General features: G+C 53.3%; 2 protein-coding genes across 2 annotated transcripts; both read right to left on the bottom strand.

Moving 5' to 3' along the window:
* Window positions 1–1,849: 1,849 nt before the first annotated feature.
* LOC131756791 (double homeobox protein 4-like protein 4) lies at window positions 1,850–5,972 on the bottom strand. The gene is made up of 5 exons (XM_067033491.1): window positions 5,915–5,972; window positions 5,172–5,326; window positions 3,628–3,748; window positions 3,060–3,214; window positions 1,850–2,539 (listed from the first exon to the last, which is right to left on the bottom strand). The coding sequence occupies exons 1-5, from the start codon at window positions 5,970–5,972 to the stop codon at window positions 1,850–1,852; spliced, it is 1,179 nt and encodes a 392-aa protein (XP_066889592.1).
* A 4,461-nt stretch (window positions 5,973–10,433) lies between these two features.
* LOC131756792 (double homeobox protein 4-like protein 4) lies at window positions 10,434–15,676 on the bottom strand. Its single transcript, XM_059063902.1, has 5 exons — window positions 15,634–15,676; window positions 13,756–13,910; window positions 12,212–12,332; window positions 11,644–11,798; window positions 10,434–11,123 (listed from the first exon to the last, which is right to left on the bottom strand). Exons 1-5 carry the CDS (start codon window positions 15,674–15,676, stop codon window positions 10,434–10,436), a joined length of 1,164 nt encoding a protein of 387 aa, XP_058919885.1.
* Window positions 15,677–19,003: the final 3,327 nt, after the last annotated feature.

The following is a 19,003-nucleotide window of genomic DNA, read 5'->3' on the forward strand; positions in this document are numbered from 1 at the left end:
GGAGAGCAGAAGCTGTGATGTGCATGGCAGCCAGGGAAGCCTGAGAGGTTGCAGGTGCGTTTATGCACAGCCCACCGGTGGCCTCCCTGTGTAGGTACCGCTGCCCGTCCCTGGGCTCTGAGGTTTCTCTGGAGCGGCCAGCATTGGACCCCCAAGGTGCTAAAGCCACAGCTCCTAGCTCTAGCTAGAGTCTGTGCAAGGCCTGCCACCCACAAGCATCTCAGTGTTTCCCGCCACACTGTGACCCAGTGTTCCTCCCGCCCTCTTGAAAGCACCATTTTTCCATAAGCTGTCTCGTTCCACATCTCCAGTGCTACTTATCCTGAAGCTACCGTGGCCAGATTCTTTTCCCAGAAGCCCTATTCCACCCGTGTGGCCCTTGAAACTGACGTTTCCTTTCTGCCCAGAGCAAAGAAGGAGAGAGAGAGAGAGAGAGAAAGAGAGGGAGACACACACACACAGAGAGAGAAAGACAAGGAGAGAGCTGTATATTACTCTAGAGCTCTGGAGAAAGGGGAGCCTAAGACAGGGGAGTGACTGGGAGGGAGCTAAGGACTCTTTGTATCTGCAGAGATATACACCCTATAGAGCTAGAGACCCGGGTGCAGTTGTAGCTAGAGACTCAGATACATCGGTATACACACATTCAAGTGTCAAGTCTCAGATTATTTTCCTACTTGGTGCCGCTGACACACGCATACTGGACATGGGGCACACAGATTGAGCCAGCCGAGAATGACTCAACACAGTGTACGAGGCACATGTGTTGGAAAATATTTTTGAAAGAAGCAGTGGAACGGATCACCTGCCACGACGTTAAATTGACACAGGCATTTGGTTTTTCAGTTCATTTGTGCATCGCTTTAGTTGTAACTCGGCTTATCTTTTGAGAGGTGTGTGCGTGTAGTGTGTGGCCGTGGACAGACAATGAGAGAGAGAGAGGGACGGAGAGAGATTATTTGCCTGAATAATATACCGGGCACAGTTGTTACTAGGAACCCTGGCAATGAAAGTGTTTGCATAGATCTGTCCTTGTGCGCAATGCCGATGAACTCGACGAACCCTTGCACACCACGCACCGAGAAAGCAATTGAAGGTTGTCACTAAGAGACTGTTTTCTTGTGTGTGTGTGTGTGTGTGTGTGTGTGTGTTATTCGGGCCTCTCACTGTTGTGACCTCTCCCGTTGAGGAGCACAGGCTCCGGACACACAGGCTCAGAGGCCATGGCTCACTAGCCCAGCCGCTCCGAGGCGTGTGAGACCCTCCCGGAACGGTGCACGAACCCGTGTCCCCTGCATCGGCAGTCAGACTCTCAACCAGAGCGCCATCAGGGAAACCCGAGATTGTTTCCTTGATTCCTCTAGGGTGTGTTTGTGGCTACAAGCTACGGGACTAGACAGGGGCATCTGGACCACCTTCCCATGCTGTCGCAGGCGAAGAGAGGGATTTCACCTCCCCGAGGAAATGCGGGAGAATACAAAGCGACCAAAGCACAACCAAGAACTTGAACTGAGTGCCAAGATTTATTGATTGGATCAATGGAATGTCACATACAACAGGGAAATCGAGTTCCGCGTTGGGTGCTCCTCATGGTCATTGGGAGGCTAGAATTCCTTGAGGCTGCCGAGAGGCTGTCCCTCCTGGTGCCCATGCACCGTGACAGTCCGTGTACAGCATGGCATCGCTCGTGGGCACAAAGCAGTTGCCCTCGACAGCCTTCTTGCCTTGGTCTCCCTGCCAGACACTATCATGAGCGTTGCTTGTTCCTTCTTCTTTCTCTCCGCCATGGCTCGGCCTCCCAGGAAAGGAGGCTTGAAAGCGGCTCGGGGAAAGGCCTTCCTTCCTCCCCCTAAGCCTGTGGCGCTGGGGAGGCTGGCAGCATGTCGAGCAGGGCCTGGAATTCTTCCTCGCTGAGGGGGCCTTCGAGGGTTGCTGCAAGTTGCTCTTCCTCTGCGTCCGCATTCAGAAAAGGGCCTGCCTTGTCCAGAATGTCCGCGTCTGACAAGAGTTCGTCCAGGAGGCTTGAGGAGCCTGGAAGGGCTGAGTGCTGGGGCTGTTTCTCCAGCTGGGGAGATGTCTCTTCCCCTGAGGTTGCCTGCTGCTGCCAGAAGTGTGTCTCTGGCGGTGCGGGTGGAAAGATGGCCCCCTGGGCAGGCTGCCCACTGGCGATGAGAGTATGTGTCCCTTCGCCGCACGGAACTGTGGCCGGAAGAGGCTGCGGGTTCTGGCATCCCTGAAGTGCTGCCTGACTGGGCTGGACCACGATGAACATCAACGGCTGGCCCACACACCACCCAGAGGCAGCCCCTGGCACAAGAAAGGTCGGGGAGAAAACAGGAGTGGCCGTAGCAAAGGACTGCATGCTCTCAGGTGCATGAGAGGGAGGATAACGATGAGAGCTGCTATGGACAGTGGGCGCGGGGCTTTGGTCCCACAGGGCAGTCATGGCTGATGTGGCATCTGGGCGTTCGGCCAGGGCATTCACAGGCCCACTAGCGCTCTGCTTTGGGTGCCGAGCTCTTCGGTTCTGGAACCATACCTAGGGAAGCATAGGGGGCGACAGGATCATTAGCAGCGCGACAATCCAGATCGACTTGCCGCCGCCCCATCTCCGGCCCGCCCTGCCCCACCCCGCCCTGCCCTGCCCTGCCCTGCCCTCCAATCTGTCAGGTCCATGGCAAGTACTGGTGGGCCTCATCTAAGGGCCATTTTACCTAGAGCGTTCGCCTTGGCTCTTGAAAATGCGGGAGGACGTCAGGGCAACACAGGACCCACTCCACCCCTCCCCACCCCTCCCCACCCCTGGCCTTGAGGAGAGCCGTCATTGACCAGCTACAACCTCAGGCCCCTCCCTGGCTGCCCAGGACTTCCATTGCCCTCTCCTCTTCTGGAAATGGATGCCTTCAGATCAGCCCCCTTAGCGTATTCGTAAGACGTAGGGAACGTCCTCCCAATCCCCCCTCGCCAAGCCTACATATATCCAGCAGCCACCCGTCGCAAGGCTTAACACACCTTTCTCGTGGGAGAAGCCAAGTTCCACCCACTGCTGGAGAACTTACCTGGATTCGAGGTTCGGGAATTCCTGTCTGCTGAGCCAATTCTTCCCTGGCAGCAATAGATGGAAATCGATCCCTCTCAAAGGCTTGCACAAGGACCCTTGTTTGAGAAGGAGAGATGAACGTCCTCTTTCGCCTGGCCTCTCTTCCCAAGCTTTCTAAAGAAGAACACACAGAGAAGAGAGGACATTCAGGACAATTTCAGCACATTCACAGCAGATCCAGTGTGTGGTGTGTAGGAAGTGGTATGTCATAGATCAAGATCGATACATCGATACATCTTATTCAGCGCTATGTGAAAATGGCCCATAGGACGGAAGAAGAGCTTTCTGCACATCCGGGCAGGTTCCGGACACAAACATTCCAAGCACAAACATGCCTGGCCATGCATCTCCCCACCCTCCAACAGGGGCGTGATGCTCCTGTGTGGAACAGGAATGGGGCAAGAACCCAAGATATCATGGTTTCCTCTCTGAAGCGTTCTTGGCCTCCCATGGTCATCCGCGTTCAGAGATGATTCTGTCTCAAGGAGATGCTCTGGGGAAACGCCTTTGGAATGCTGGGTACTTACCTCGAGTCAAACCCTGAGGTGGTGGTGGCCGCAGCGGCTGCGTCTGCCCTCCTTTGAAGGCATTCTCTGACAGCAATCGGCTCTGCTTTAGGCGTCTTCTCCGTTGGTTTTGAAACCAAACCTGGGTACAAAGAAAGAAAACCTTGCCTTTCAATGCTTATGCACATACTTCCAAGATCTATTGCAGGGATGCAGCATAGGACAAACGCACAAAGGTGTCAGCCAGTCTCCTAGCCAGCAACAAGCCGACTAATGGAGACCCAATATGGCCCGTCTGCCCCCAGTGGGAAAATTTACGATTCAAAGGGACTGAACTCTCACTAGCAGGTAGCATGTAGACTCCGGCTTTCACCTCGGAGGAAGGGCACCAGATTCCAGACTACACAGTCTGTGTCCGTGAAGATAATCCTTCCTCTTCGATTTACCTCACTGGTGTCCAGAGTAATGACTTGTGACACAGGAGGAGACAGTGCTCGCTTTCCCACGGTCAGAATGGATTGGATAGCTACCTCTCTGTCTCTCTGTCTCTCCCCCACCCCACCCGTTCTCATCAAAACTACCAGTTCCTCTGTGGGTCTTTTGGTCTCTGTCTACGATTCTCCGCATCTACCTGTTGACGCCTGTCTCTGTTGCCACCCTCCCGCCTGCCCAGCTGACTGCCTGCCTGCCTTCCCCTCTATCTGTCTCTGTCCCAGGCTCTCAGGCTCAATCTCCCTTCCCTCATTTGGTCTCTTTGCCTCCCCTTTGGCATGGTCCATGCCCGATTCATGTTTCCCTGCCTCTCTTATGTCCCCACAGGCAGTACTGTCTCATAACACGCAATCCTATCCACTAGCCAGTGCCCCCATGGAAACCACTCTTCTCATGATGCCTGGCAACTACTCATTGACAGTTACTTCTCAGGGACTACAGGCGTCCATCACTCTTAGGTCAGGGGGCTCTTATGCACCCGCTCCCCATCTTCAGAATATGTGTCCTTGTCTTCAACAGTGAAGCAGTGTGCATGCCACCTCATTCCCCGAGTCCGAACGGCAGTGTGCACCTGTGCTTGTGTGCGTGTGTGTGTGTGTGTGCATGTTTTGAGATGTTTCTGATGGTGGTGTGTGGAAAATTTGTACCCTGAGAAAGAGTGTTCGTAGGGAAAGTCAATCTGTCTTTGGCGACGCTTTGTAAGGTCTCAGGCGGGGTATTCTTAACTTTGGTGACTCCTCTCCAACCTGCCCAGAGAGGGAAGTCTTCAGCACAACTAGTTCCTCGGAAGCCAGCCGTCAAGGGAACACCTCCCTGGCACCACCCGGCGCTCCTGCTTCCTTGGCACCTCGCCCTTTATTCTTGACCACCCCTTTGAGTGGACCTCTCGCCACACAGTTCAGTGTGCCCACGTTTACGAAAGGGAGCCACGTTCCTTGCCAAGATTCGAGTCCCTGCTGTCTGGAGCACCCCGAAGAGCAAGCGCCAAGAGCAAGGACTGCAACTGGAGTAGGGCGACTTGCGTCTGGACATGGACCCCGAGAGGGAGAATGGATCGAGAGACTCGGACGTACCTGAATTCTGCTTTCTGGAATGCCCAGTTCTCGCGCCAGCCGTTCTCTGGTCGTTATCCCGGGGTAGGGGTTCTGTTGAAAGAATGCTTGCAGGGTGTCCTTCTGACTCAGCCTCAGAACAAGCCTCCTCCTTCGCGATGGTCTTGAGGGTCGGCCTGCGGGAGAGAAAAGGAGGAATGTGTCAGGGGCGCATCCATGGAGGTGCAAACCAATGGTAACGGCCCAGCGCTGGTCCTTGGGCCACATGAAAGATCTCTAAGCCAGGGGAAGACGCTGCATTTGGAACAACCGTGGGTACACCGCGAAAGCCACGCTGACTGGGACCCTGGGAGTTCATGCAAAGCTGAGGGTCAAGGCTATGGGGATCTCCCCACCACCCGCCAAGGATCCACAGGACGCCATGCAAACTGAAGGGGAAAGCCCTAGAAACACAGGCTAACGTGACCAAAATGGGTGGAAGGATTTTCCAACTGGGGAGGCCTGGCGAAGCCTTCATGGCTTCCACCAGATTTACCTCGAAATCTATGCTAATGAGAGGAGCCCGTCCTCTGGCCTGTCATTCGCACAGCGCACCTGCGCCTGCACTATTTGAAAGGAAACCAGACGAAAGCCAAACGAAGCCAGACAAACACACAAGCCAAGCCCCAACACAGAACGCCCTGTGAGATTGTTTAGGAGACCCCCTTTTTCGAGATAAGGACCAACGTGGGGCCCCGTCTGATGGTGCCCACCCACACACACACCCACATGAGACCGGTACTCCTCGGAAGAGGAGTTTACCTTTCTAGGCACCAAGGTCATGCTGACTTGCCGTGTGTGCGTGCTATTCTTTCAGTTGGTCAGCCTTGAAGGGCTGCCCCTCACCCCTGTCCCATTTGATGTTGCTTCTTTCTGGCCCAAGGAATAGATGGGTGTTTGTTTCCTGCCTTCTCAGGTGGGAGCCGGGTTTGATGGCCAGGGTGGGTGGGTTTTCAGGCACATCCCTGAGATCTCGAGTTTCCTGAACTCTCTCCAACTGTAGGACAACACCAACCCTACCGCAAGGGCTACCTGCTCTAGCAGCTGGCACCTGGTGACGTAGGGTCGTCTCCAGGGCTCCTCCTGGAAGGAGGCAAGGCAAGCCAAGGGTTTCCCACCCCCAACGGGGACTTCCTTGAAAAGCTCCCCTCCTTCCTGCCAGCTCCAAGGAAAATCTTTGGAAAGCACTCAGGGAACGAACGTGCCGCACTGCGGATTTTGCCATTCCAGAGCCTCCTGCACTGCCTAACTTGGAGTCCAATGAGAGGCACTTCGAGTGCTCCTGGAATCTCTGTTTCCCAGGCTCTAGCTTTCAGCTGTGCTCAAAGAAAAACTCTCTTTTTCTTTTATTCTTAATACTTACTGGATATGGATTCTTTCCATGGACACCATAGAAGTTAACCCGTTCAAATGGAACACGCAACCAAAGAGAGCCAATCTGTAACATTCAAGAACACAACATGCAAAACCAACTCAAAATCCCAAACACCGTCAACTGGAAAAGAGTGTCAGTTTAGTTGGGAACGTTTTCAAACACTCGTGTTCCGTTCACTGCCACCACAGGCTGGGGGTTTTGGTAGAGAAGCCATTGTCAGGCAACAGGGCTACCAACTTCCATGTCGATTTCAGAAAGGAAAAGAAACGAACCAGCAAACCAGAAATATGGACGTGAAATGCCCAAACCAACGTGCATACTTTTGCCCAACTGATTCCACAAACATGTCCCAGCATAAATGTTCGTGCCATTTGGTGGTCATTGGGAAACTGCAATCTTCGTGGTGATCAACCGTTGGGGTGGGGAGGTGCATGAGTGTATTTGGATGATCCAACCCCAGAGCTCAGATACTGAGGGCAACGTACCTCTGGAGGTGCTGTATGGTCCGCACGAGCTGGACGAATCCATGGTGGGAGACCCACACGGATGGCATGAAAACGGCTGGCCAACTGTTCAGGACCCAGAAGCTCGGTATTTATAATGGATGAGGATGCCCCGCCCCTATTTATGTAAATAGCCACGGATGCTGGGGAAACCTTCCTTGCAAATTGAGAACATGGAAGGAATCCCGCGGGCATTGTAATGGAAGGCCTGTTCGGAGGCTCCCAGGTCCCTTTGAAGCTGCCGCCCTCATCAACCTCTCCCAGAATGCTTGGGGCCCAGTGCTCTTTCGTTTTCACACCTTTTCACATTCCACACATTCTTTTGCTCTCCCTGGAAATCCCCAACTCTGAGTCCTTCACGCTTAGGTGTGACTCTGTACTTTCCCAAATGGAGAGAGAACCTAGAGTCTAGCTTGCCTCGAGTATGTTTCCCACGTCCCTCATCACCCCCAGGACGTCATTGCCTCCCACTGCTAGAGCATTTCCTTGTCTGGGGTTTGAGTTCCCGATAATTCACATACTAAGCTTGAGGGATTATCTAAGGCCTACCCATGTTCTGCAACAGTTCGGGACTTTTTCAGAGGTACCCTGAAACCCACCCTCTTGTTCACATGCTATGGAGAGACCAGAAAAAGGGGCACGTCACACGTGTAGGTTTCACAAGCCAAGGAACTGATTTTCAGTACTTGTCCTTGGCGTCCCTAAGACGAAGTCGGTTTCACATTCACTGGTCAACTGTCACCTGTGCAAAGAAGAAGAAGAAAAAGAAGAAGGAAGAGGAGAAGGAGGAGGAGGAGGAGGAGGAGCAGGGGGTGAAGGAGGAGGATATGAAGCAAGTTAGATGATGGATGATGACGCAGCTGGATTTGAAAGGAATGCTTTGGATTCGTAACACAATCATCCCAACATTCTCAGTGCGTTTGGGCTGCAGAGAATTGAAAAAATAAAAACAAAGCAACAACAACAACAAAACCCCACACAAAACACAGAACCATCTCTAATGTGTTCTTTTGCCACCAAGGTTCTTTGGCCACCCCGTGGATTAACATGTGGACAGTGAGTTTAATTAACAACAGCTGGGAATCGGAGTAATTACACCAGCAATTCGTTACAGTATGGCTGGTGTGTCTGTGGGGTGGGGGGTGGGGGATTGTGTGATCTGTGTGTTTGTTTTTCTGCACCCACTAAGGACGGTTTTCAGCTGGTACCCGTGGACGGATGTCACCGGGATCAGTAGGGGTCTGCAAGTCCCAGGAGGCCCAAGAGGATGTCCAGAGGAGGTGCAGTTCCTGGTCCCTTGTCGTGAAGTGCCAGAGATCAGAGGGTGGCGTGACCATCTTGTTGGATCAGGGTGGTTTTTCCCGAGAAGGTGGAAGTTTTGGCTGAGATAATCACTGAAACATGGGATTTGCTGGCTCCTCCCAGAAGCCACTGGCTGCCAGACCTGGACCGCCTCCCTCCTGGACAATCCAGGTGGGATAAGGTTGCTTGGGAGAGCAGAAGCTGTGATGTGCATGGCAGCCAGGGAAGCCTGAGAGGTTGCAGGTGCGTTTATGCACAGCCCACCGGTGGCCTCCCTGTGTAGGTACCGCTGCCCGTCCCTGGGCTCTGAGGTTTCTCTGGAGCGGCCAGCATTGGACCCCCAAGGTGCTAAAGCCACAGCTCCTAGCTCTAGCTAGAGTCTGTGCAAGGCCTGCCACCCACAAGCATCTCAGTGTTTCCCGCCACACTGTGACCCAGTGTTCCTCCCGCCCTCTTGAAAGCACCATTTTTCCATAAGCTGTCTCGTTCCACATCTCCAGTGCTACTTATCCTGAAGCTACCGTGGCCAGATTCTTTTCCCAGAAGCCCTATGCCACCCGTGTGGCCATTGAAACTGACGTTTCTTTTCTGCCCAGAGCAAAGAAGGAGAGAGAGAGAAAGAGAAAGAGAGGGAGACACACACACACACACACACACAGAGAAAGACAGGGAGAGAGCTGTATATTACTCTAGAGCTCTGGAGAAAGGGGAGCCTAAGACAGGGGAGTGACTGGGAGGGAGCTAAGGACTCTTTGTATCTGCAGAGATATACACCCTATAGAGCTAGAGACCCGGGTGCAGTTGTAGCTAGAGACTCAGATACATCGGTATATACACATTCAAGTGTCAAGTCTCAGATTATTTTCCTACTTGGTGCCACTGACACACGCATACTGGACATGGGGCGCACAGATTGAGCCAGCCGAGAATGACTCAACACAGTGTACGAGGCACATGTGTTGGAAAATATTTTTGAAAGAAGCAGTGGAACGGATCACCTGCCACGACGTTAAATTGACACAGGCATTTGGTTTTTCAGTTCATTTGTGCATCGCTTTAGTTGTAACTCGGCTTATCTTTTGAGAGGTGTGTGCGTGTAGTGTGTGGCCGTGGACAGACAATGAGAGAGAGAGAGGGACGGAGAGAGATTATTTGCCTGAATAATATACCGGGCACAGTTGTTACTAGGAACCATGGCAATGAAAGTGTTTGCATAGATCTGTCCTTGTGCGCAATGCCGATGAACTCGACGAACCCTTGCACACCACGCACCGAGAAAGCAATTGAAGGTTGTCACTAAGAGACTGTTTTCTTGTGTGTGTGTGTGTGTGTGTGTGTGTGTGTGTGTGTGTGTGTGTGTGTGTGTTATTCGGGCCTCTCACTGTTGTGACCTCTCCCGTTGAGGAGCACAGGCTCCGGACACACAGGCTCAGAGGCCATGGCTCACTAGCCCAGCCGCTCCGAGGCGTGTGAGACCCTCCCGGAACGGTGCACGAACCCGTGTCCCCTGCATCGGCAGTCAGACTCTCAACCAGAGCGCCATCAGGGAAACCCGAGATTGTTTCCTTGATTCCTCTAGGGTGTGTTTGTGGCTACAAGCTACGGGACTAGACAGGGGCATCTGGACCACCTTCCCATGCTGTCGCAGGCGAAGAGAGGGATTTCACCTCCCCGAGGAAATGCGGGAGAATACAAAGCGACCAAAGCACAACCAAGAACTTGAACTGAGTGCCAAGATTTATTGATTGGATCAATGGAATGTCACATACAACAGGGAAATCGAGTTCCGCGTTGGGTGCTCCTCATGGTCATTGGGAGGCTAGAATTCCTTGAGGCTGCCGAGAGGCTGTCCCTCCTGGTGCCCATGCACCGTGACAGTCCGTGTACAGCATGGCATCGCTCGTGGGCACAAAGCAGTTGCCCTCGACAGCCTTCTTGCCTTGGTCTCCCTGCCAGACACTATCATGAGCGTTGCTTGTTCCTTCTTCTTTCTCTCCGCCATGGCTCGGCCTCCCAGGAAAGGAGGCTTGAAAGCGGCTCGGGGAAAGGCCTTCCTTCCTCCCCCTAAGCCTGTGGCGCTGGGGAGGCTGGCAGCATGTCGAGCAGGGCCTGGAATTCTTCCTCGCTGAGGGGGCCTTCGAGGGTTGCTGCAAGTTGCTCTTCCTCTGCGTCCGCATTCAGAAAAGGGCCTGCCTTGTCCAGAATGTCCGCGTCTGACAAGAGTTCGTCCAGGAGGCTTGAGGAGCCTGGAAGGGCTGAGTGCTGGGGCTGTTTCTCCAGCTGGGGAGATGTCTCTTCCCCTGAGGTTGCCTGCTGCTGCCAGAAGTGTGTCTCTGGCGGTGCGGGTGGAAAGATGGCCCCCTGGGCAGGCTGCCCACTGGCGATGAGAGTATGTGTCCCTTCGCCGCACGGAACTGTGGCCGGAAGAGGCTGCGGGTTCTGGCATCCCTGAAGTGCTGCCTGACTGGGCTGGACCACGATGAACATCAACGGCTGGCCCACACACCACCCAGAGGCAGCCCCTGGCACAAGAAAGGTCGGGGAGAAAACAGGAGTGGCCGTAGCAAAGGACTGCATGCTCTCAGGTGCATGAGAGGGAGGATAACGATGAGAGCTGCTATGGACAGTGGGCGCGGGGCTTTGGTCCCACAGGGCAGTCATGGCTGATGTGGCATCTGGGCGTTCGGCCAGGGCATTCACAGGCCCACTAGCGCTCTGCTTTGGGTGCCGAGCTCTTCGGTTCTGGAACCATACCTAGGGAAGCATAGGGGGCGACAGGATCATTAGCAGCGCGACAATCCAGATCGACTTGCCGCCGCCCCATCTCCGGCCCGCCCTGCCCCACCCCGCCCTGCCCTGCCCTGCCCTGCCCTCCAATCTGTCAGGTCCATGGCAAGTACTGGTGGGCCTCATCTAAGGGCCATTTTACCTAGAGCGTTCGCCTTGGCTCTTGAAAATGCGGGAGGACGTCAGGGCAACACAGGACCCACTCCACCCCTCCCCACCCCTCCCCACCCCTGGCCTTGAGGAGAGCCGTCATTGACCAGCTACAACCTCAGGCCCCTCCCTGGCTGCCCAGGACTTCCATTGCCCTCTCCTCTTCTGGAAATGGATGCCTTCAGATCAGCCCCCTTAGCGTATTCGTAAGACGTAGGGAACGTCCTCCCAATCCCCCCTCGCCAAGCCTACATATATCCAGCAGCCACCCGTCGCAAGGCTTAACACACCTTTCTCGTGGGAGAAGCCAAGTTCCACCCACTGCTGGAGAACTTACCTGGATTCGAGGTTCGGGAATTCCTGTCTGCTGAGCCAATTCTTCCCTGGCAGCAATAGATGGAAATCGATCCCTCTCAAAGGCTTGCACAAGGACCCTTGTTTGAGAAGGAGAGATGAACGTCCTCTTTCGCCTGGCCTCTCTTCCCAAGCTTTCTAAAGAAGAACACACAGAGAAGAGAGGACATTCAGGACAATTTCAGCACATTCACAGCAGATCCAGTGTGTGGTGTGTAGGAAGTGGTATGTCATAGATCAAGATCGATACATCGATACATCTTATTCAGCGCTATGTGAAAATGGCCCATAGGACGGAAGAAGAGCTTTCTGCACATCCGGGCAGGTTCCGGACACAAACATTCCAAGCACAAACATGCCTGGCCATGCATCTCCCCACCCTCCAACAGGGGCGTGATGCTCCTGTGTGGAACAGGAATGGGGCAAGAACCCAAGATATCATGGTTTCCTCTCTGAAGCGTTCTTGGCCTCCCATGGTCATCCGCGTTCAGAGATGATTCTGTCTCAAGGAGATGCTCTGGGGAAACGCCTTTGGAATGCTGGGTACTTACCTCGAGTCAAACCCTGAGGTGGTGGTGGCCGCAGCGGCTGCGTCTGCCCTCCTTTGAAGGCATTCTCTGACAGCAATCGGCTCTGCTTTAGGCGTCTTCTCCGTTGGTTTTGAAACCAAACCTGGGTACAAAGAAAGAAAACCTTGCCTTTCAATGCTTATGCACATACTTCCAAGATCTATTGCAGGGATGCAGCATAGGACAAACGCACAAAGGTGTCAGCCAGTCTCCTAGCCAGCAACAAGCCGACTAATGGAGACCCAATATGGCCCGTCTGCCCCCAGTGGGAAAATTTACGATTCAAAGGGACTGAACTCTCACTAGCAGGTAGCATGTAGACTCCGGCTTTCACCTCGGAGGAAGGGCACCAGATTCCAGACTACACAGTCTGTGTCCGTGAAGATAATCCTTCCTCTTCGATTTACCTCACTGGTGTCCAGAGTAATGACTTGTGACACAGGAGGAGACAGTGCTCGCTTTCCCACGGTCAGAATGGATTGGATAGCTACCTCTCTGTCTCTCTGTCTCTCCCCCACCCCACCCGTTCTCATCAAAACTACCAGTTCCTCTGTGGGTCTTTTGGTCTCTGTCTACGATTCTCCGCATCTACCTGTTGACGCCTGTCTCTGTTGCCACCCTCCCGCCTGCCCAGCTGACTGCCTGCCTGCCTTCCCCTCTATCTGTCTCTGTCCCAGGCTCTCAGGCTCAATCTCCCTTCCCTCATTTGGTCTCTTTGCCTCCCCTTTGGCATGGTCCATGCCCGATTCATGTTTCCCTGCCTCTCTTATGTCCCCACAGGCAGTACTGTCTCATAACACGCAATCCTATCCACTAGCCAGTGCCCCCATGGAAACCACTCTTCTCATGATGCCTGGCAACTACTCATTGACAGTTACTTCTCAGGGACTACAGGCGTCCATCACTCTTAGGTCAGGGGGCTCTTATGCACCCGCTCCCCATCTTCAGAATATGTGTCCTTGTCTTCAACAGTGAAGCAGTGTGCATGCCACCTCATTCCCCGAGTCCGAACGGCAGTGTGCACCTGTGCTTGTGTGCGTGTGTGTGTGTGTGTGCATGTTTTGAGATGTTTCTGATGGTGGTGTGTGGAAAATTTGTACCCTGAGAAAGAGTGTTCGTAGGGAAAGTCAATCTGTCTTTGGCGACGCTTTGTAAGGTCTCAGGCGGGGTATTCTTAACTTTGGTGACTCCTCTCCAACCTGCCCAGAGAGGGAAGTCTTCAGCACAACTAGTTCCTCGGAAGCCAGCCGTCAAGGGAACACCTCCCTGGCACCACCCGGCGCTCCTGCTTCCTTGGCACCTCGCCCTTTATTCTTGACCACCCCTTTGAGTGGACCTCTCGCCACACAGTTCAGTGTGCCCACGTTTACGAAAGGGAGCCACGTTCCTTGCCAAGATTCGAGTCCCTGCTGTCTGGAGCACCCCGAAGAGCAAGCGCCAAGAGCAAGGACTGCAACTGGAGTAGGGCGACTTGCGTCTGGACATGGACCCCGAGAGGGAGAATGGATCGAGAGACTCGGACGTACCTGAATTCTGCTTTCTGGAATGCCCAGTTCTCGCGCCAGCCGTTCTCTGGTCGTTATCCCGGGGTAGGGGTTCTGTTGAAAGAATGCTTGCAGGGTGTCCTTCTGACTCAGCCTCAGAACAAGCCTCCTCCTTCGCGATGGTCTTGAGGGTCGGCCTGCGGGAGAGAAAAGGAGGAATGTGTCAGGGGCGCATCCATGGAGGTGCAAACCAATGGTAACGGCCCAGCGCTGGTCCTTGGGCCACATGAAAGATCTCTAAGCCAGGGGAAGACGCTGCATTTGGAACAACCGTGGGTACACCGCGAAAGCCACGCTGACTGGGACCCTGGGAGTTCATGCAAAGCTGAGGGTCAAGGCTATGGGGATCTCCCCACCACCCGCCAAGGATCCACAGGACGCCATGCAAACTGAAGGGGAAAGCCCTAGAAACACAGGCTAACGTGACCAAAATGGGTGGAAGGATTTTCCAACTGGGGAGGCCTGGCGAAGCCTTCATGGCTTCCACCAGATTTACCTCGAAATCTATGCTAATGAGAGGAGCCCGTCCTCTGGCCTGTCATTCGCACAGCGCACCTGCGCCTGCACTATTTGAAAGGAAACCAGACGAAAGCCAAACGAAGCCAGACAAACACACAAGCCAAGCCCCAACACAGAACGCCCTGTGAGATTGTTTAGGAGACCCCCTTTTTCGAGATAAGGACCAACGTGGGGCCCCGTCTGATGGTGCCCACCCACACACACACCCACATGAGACCGGTACTCCTCGGAAGAGGAGTTTACCTTTCTAGGCACCAAGGTCATGCTGACTTGCCGTGTGTGCGTGCTATTCTTTCAGTTGGTCAGCCTTGAAGGGCTGCCCCTCACCCCTGTCCCATTTGATGTTGCTTCTTTCTGGCCCAAGGAATAGATGGGTGTTTGTTTCCTGCCTTCTCAGGTGGGAGCCGGGTTTGATGGCCAGGGTGGGTGGGTTTTCAGGCACATCCCTGAGATCTCGAGTTTCCTGAACTCTCTCCAACTGTAGGACAACACCAACCCTACCGCAAGGGCTACCTGCTCTAGCAGCTGGCACCTGGTGACGTAGGGTCGTCTCCAGGGCTCCTCCTGGAAGGAGGCAAGGCAAGCCAAGGGTTTCCCACCCCCAACGGGGACTTCCTTGAAAAGCTCCCCTCCTTCCTGCCAGCTCCAAGGAAAATCTTTGGAAAGCACTCAGGGAACGAACGTGCCGCACTGCGGATTTTGCCATTCCAGAGCCTCCTGCACTGCCTAACTTGGAGTCCAATGAGAGGCACTTCGAGTGCTCCTGGAATCTCTGTTTCCCAGGCTCTAGCTTTCAGCTGTGCTCAAAGAAAAACTCTCTTTTTCTTTTATTCTTAATACTTACTGGATATGGATTCTTTCCATGGACACCATAGAAGTTAACCCGTTCAAATGGAACACGCAACCAAAGAGAGCCAATCTGTAACATTCAAGAACACAACATGCAAAACCAACTCAAAATCCCAAACACCGTCAACTGGAAAAGAGTGTCAGTTTAGTTGGGAACGTTTTCAAACACTCGTGTTCCGTTCACTGCCACCACAGGCTGGGGGTTTTGGTAGAGAAGCCATTGTCAGGCAACAGGGCTACCAACTTCCATGTCGATTTCAGAAAGGAAAAGAAATGAACCAGCAAACCAGAAATATGGACGTGAAATGCCCAAACCAACGTGCATACTTTTGCCCAACTGATTCCACAAACATGTCCCAGCATAAATGTTCGTGCCATTTGGTGGTCATTGGGAAACTGCAATCTTCGTGGTGATCAACCGTTGGGGTGGGGAGGTGCATGAGTGTATTTGGATGATCCAACCCCAGAGCTCAGATACTGAGGGCAACGTACCTCTGGAGGTGCTGTATGGTCCGCACGAGCTGGACGAATCCATGGTGGGAGACCCACACGGATGGCATGAAAACGGCTGGCCAACTGTTCAGGACCCAGAAGCTCGGTATTTATAATGGATGAGGATGCCCCGCCCCTATTTATGTAAATAGCCACGGATGCTGGGGAAACCTTCCTTGCAAATTGAGAACATGGAAGGAATCCCGCGGGCATTGTAATGGAAGGCCTGTTCGGAGGCTCCCAGGTCCCTTTGAAGCTGCCGCCCTCATCAACCTCTCCCAGAATGCTTGGGGCCCAGTGCTCTTTCGTTTTCACACCTTTTCACATTCCACACATTCTTTTGCTCTCCCTGGAAATCCCCAACTCTGAGTCCTTCACGCTTAGGTGTGACTCTGTACTTTCCCAAATGGAGAGAGAACCTAGAGTCTAGCTTGCCTCGAGTATGTTTCCCACGTCCCTCATCACCCCCAGGACGTCATTGCCTCCCACTGCTAGAGCATTTCCTTGTCTGGGGTTTGAGTTCCCGATAATTCACATACTAAGCTTGAGGGATTATCTAAGGCCTACCCATGTTCTGCAACAGTTCGGGACTTTTTCAGAGGTACCCTGAAACCCACCCTCTTGTTCACATGCTATGGAGAGACCAGAAAAAGGGGCACGTCACACGTGTAGGTTTCACAAGCCAAGGAACTGATTTTCAGTACTTGTCCTTGGCGTCCCTAAGACGAAGTCGGTTTCACATTCACTGGTCAACTGTCACCTGTGCAAAGAAGAAGAAGAAAAAGAAGAAGGAAGAGGAGAAGGAGGAGGAGGAGGAGGAGGAGCAGGGGGTGAAGGAGGAGGATATGAAGCAAGTTAGATGATGGATGATGACGCAGCTGGATTTGAAAGGAATGCTTTGGATTTGTAACACAATCATCCCAACATTCTCAGTGCGTTTGGGCTGCAGAGAATTGAAAAAATAAAAACAAAGCAACAACAACAACAAAACCCCACACAAAACACAGAACCATCTCTAATGTGTTCTTTTGCCACCAAGGTTCTTTGGCCACCCCGTGGATTAACATGTGGACAGTGAGTTTAATTAACAACAGCTGGGAATCGGAGTAATTACACCAGCAATTCGTTACAGTATGGCTGGTGTGTCTGTGGGGTGGGGGGTGGGGGATTGTGTGATCTGTGTGTTTGTTTTTCTGCACCCACTAAGGACGGTTTTCAGCTGGTACCCGTGGATGGATGTCACCGGGATCAGTAGGGGTCTGCAAGTCCCAGGAGGCCCAAGAGGATGTCCAGAGGAGGTGCAGTTCCTGGTCCCTTGTCGTGAAGTGCCAGAGATCAGAGGGTGGCGTGACCATCTTGTTGGATCAGGGTGGTTTTTCCCGAGAAGGTGGAAGTTTTGGCTGAGATAATCACTGAAACATGGGATTTGCTGGCTCCTCCCAGAAGCCACTGGCTGCCAGACCTGGACCGCTTCCCTCCTGGACAATCCAGGTGGGATAAGGTTGCTTGGGAGAGCAGAAGCTGTGATGTGCATGGCAGCCAGGGAAGCCTGAGAGGTTGCAGGTGCGTTTATGCACAGCCCACCGGTGGCCTCCCTGTGTAGGTACCGCTGCCCGTCCCTGGGCTCTGAGGTTTCTCTGGAGAGGCCAGCATTGGACCCCCAAGGTGCTAAAGCCACAGCTCCTAGCTCTAGCTAGAGTCTGTGCAAGGCCTGCCACCCACAAGCATCTCAGTGTTTCCCGCCACACTGTGACCCAGTGTTCCTCCCGCCCTCTTGAAAGCACCATTTTTCCATAAGCTGTCTCGTTCCACATCTCCAGTGCTACTTATCCTGAAGCTACCGTGGCCAGATTCTTTTCCCAGAAGCCCTATGCCACCCGTGTGGCCATTGAAACTGACGTTTCTTTTCTGCCCAGAGCAAAGAAGGAGAGAGAGAGAAAGAGAAAGAGAGGGAGACACACACACACACACAGAGAAAGACAGGGAGAGAGCTGTATATTACTCTAGAGCTCTGGAGAAAGGGGAGCCTAAGACAGGGGAGTGACTGGGAGGGAGCTAAGGACTCTTTGTATCTGCAGAGATATACACCCTATAGAGCTAGAGACCCGGGTGCAGTTGTAGCTAGAGACTCAGATACATCGGTATATACACATTCAAGTGTCAAGTCTCAGATTATTTTCCTACTTGGTGCCACTGACACACGCATACTGGACATGGGGCGCACAGATTGAGCCAGCCGAGAATGACTCAACACAGTGTACGAGGCACATGTGTTGGAAAATATTTTTGAAAGAAGCAGTGGAACGGATCACCTGCCACGACGTTAAATTGACACAGGCATTTGGTTTTTCAGTTCATTTGTGCATCGCTTTAGTTGTAACTCGGCTTATCTTTTGAGAGGTGTGTGCGTGTAGTGTGTGGCCGTGGACAGACAATGAGAGAGAGAGAGGGACGGAGAGAGATTATTTGCCTGAATAATATACCGGGCACAGTTGTTACTAGGAACCATGGCAATGAAAGTGTTTGCATAGATCTGTCCTTGTGCGCAATGCCGATGAACTCGACGAACCCTTGCACACCACGCACCGAGAAAGCAATTGAAGGTTGTCACTAAGAGACTGTTTTCTTGTGTGTGTGTGTGTGTGTGTGTGTGTGTGTGTGTGTGTGTGTGTTATTCGGGCCTCTCACTGTTGTGACCTCTCCCGTTGAGGAGCACAGGCTCCGGACACACAGGCTCAGAGGCCATGGCTCACTAGCCCAGCCGCTCCGAGGCGTGTGAGACCCTCCCGGAACGGTGCACGAACCCGTGTCCCCTGCATCGGCAGTCAGACTCTCAACCAGAGCGCCATCAGGGAAACCCGAGATTGTTTCCTTGATTCCTCTAGGGTGTGTTTGTGGCTACAAGCTACGGGACTAGACAGGGGCATCTGGACCACCTTCCCATGCTGTCGCAGGCGAAGAGAGGGATTTCACCTCCCCGAGGAAATGCGGGAGAATACAAAGCGACCAAAGCACAACCAAGAACTTGAACTGAGTGCCAAGATTTATTGATTGGATCAATGGAATGTCACATACAACAGGGAAATCGAGTTCCGCGTTGGGTGCTCCTCATGGTCATTGGGAGGCTAGAATTCCTTGAGGCTGCCGAGAGGCTGTCCCTCCTGGTGCCCATGCACCGTGACAGTCCGTGTACAGCATGGCATCGCTCGTGGGCACAAAGCAGTTGCCCTCGACAGCCTTCTTGCCTTGGTCTCCCTGCCAGACACTATCATGAGCGTTGCTTGTTCCTTCTTCTTTCTCTCCGCCATGGCTCGGCCTCCCAGGAAAGGAGGCTTGAAAGCGGCTCGGGGAAAGGCCTTCCTTCCTCCCC

Source organism: Kogia breviceps, chromosome 5 (genome assembly GCF_026419965.1).
Source record: "Kogia breviceps isolate mKogBre1 chromosome 5, mKogBre1 haplotype 1, whole genome shotgun sequence".
Classification (NCBI taxonomy): Eukaryota; Metazoa; Chordata; class Mammalia; order Artiodactyla; family Physeteridae; genus Kogia; species Kogia breviceps.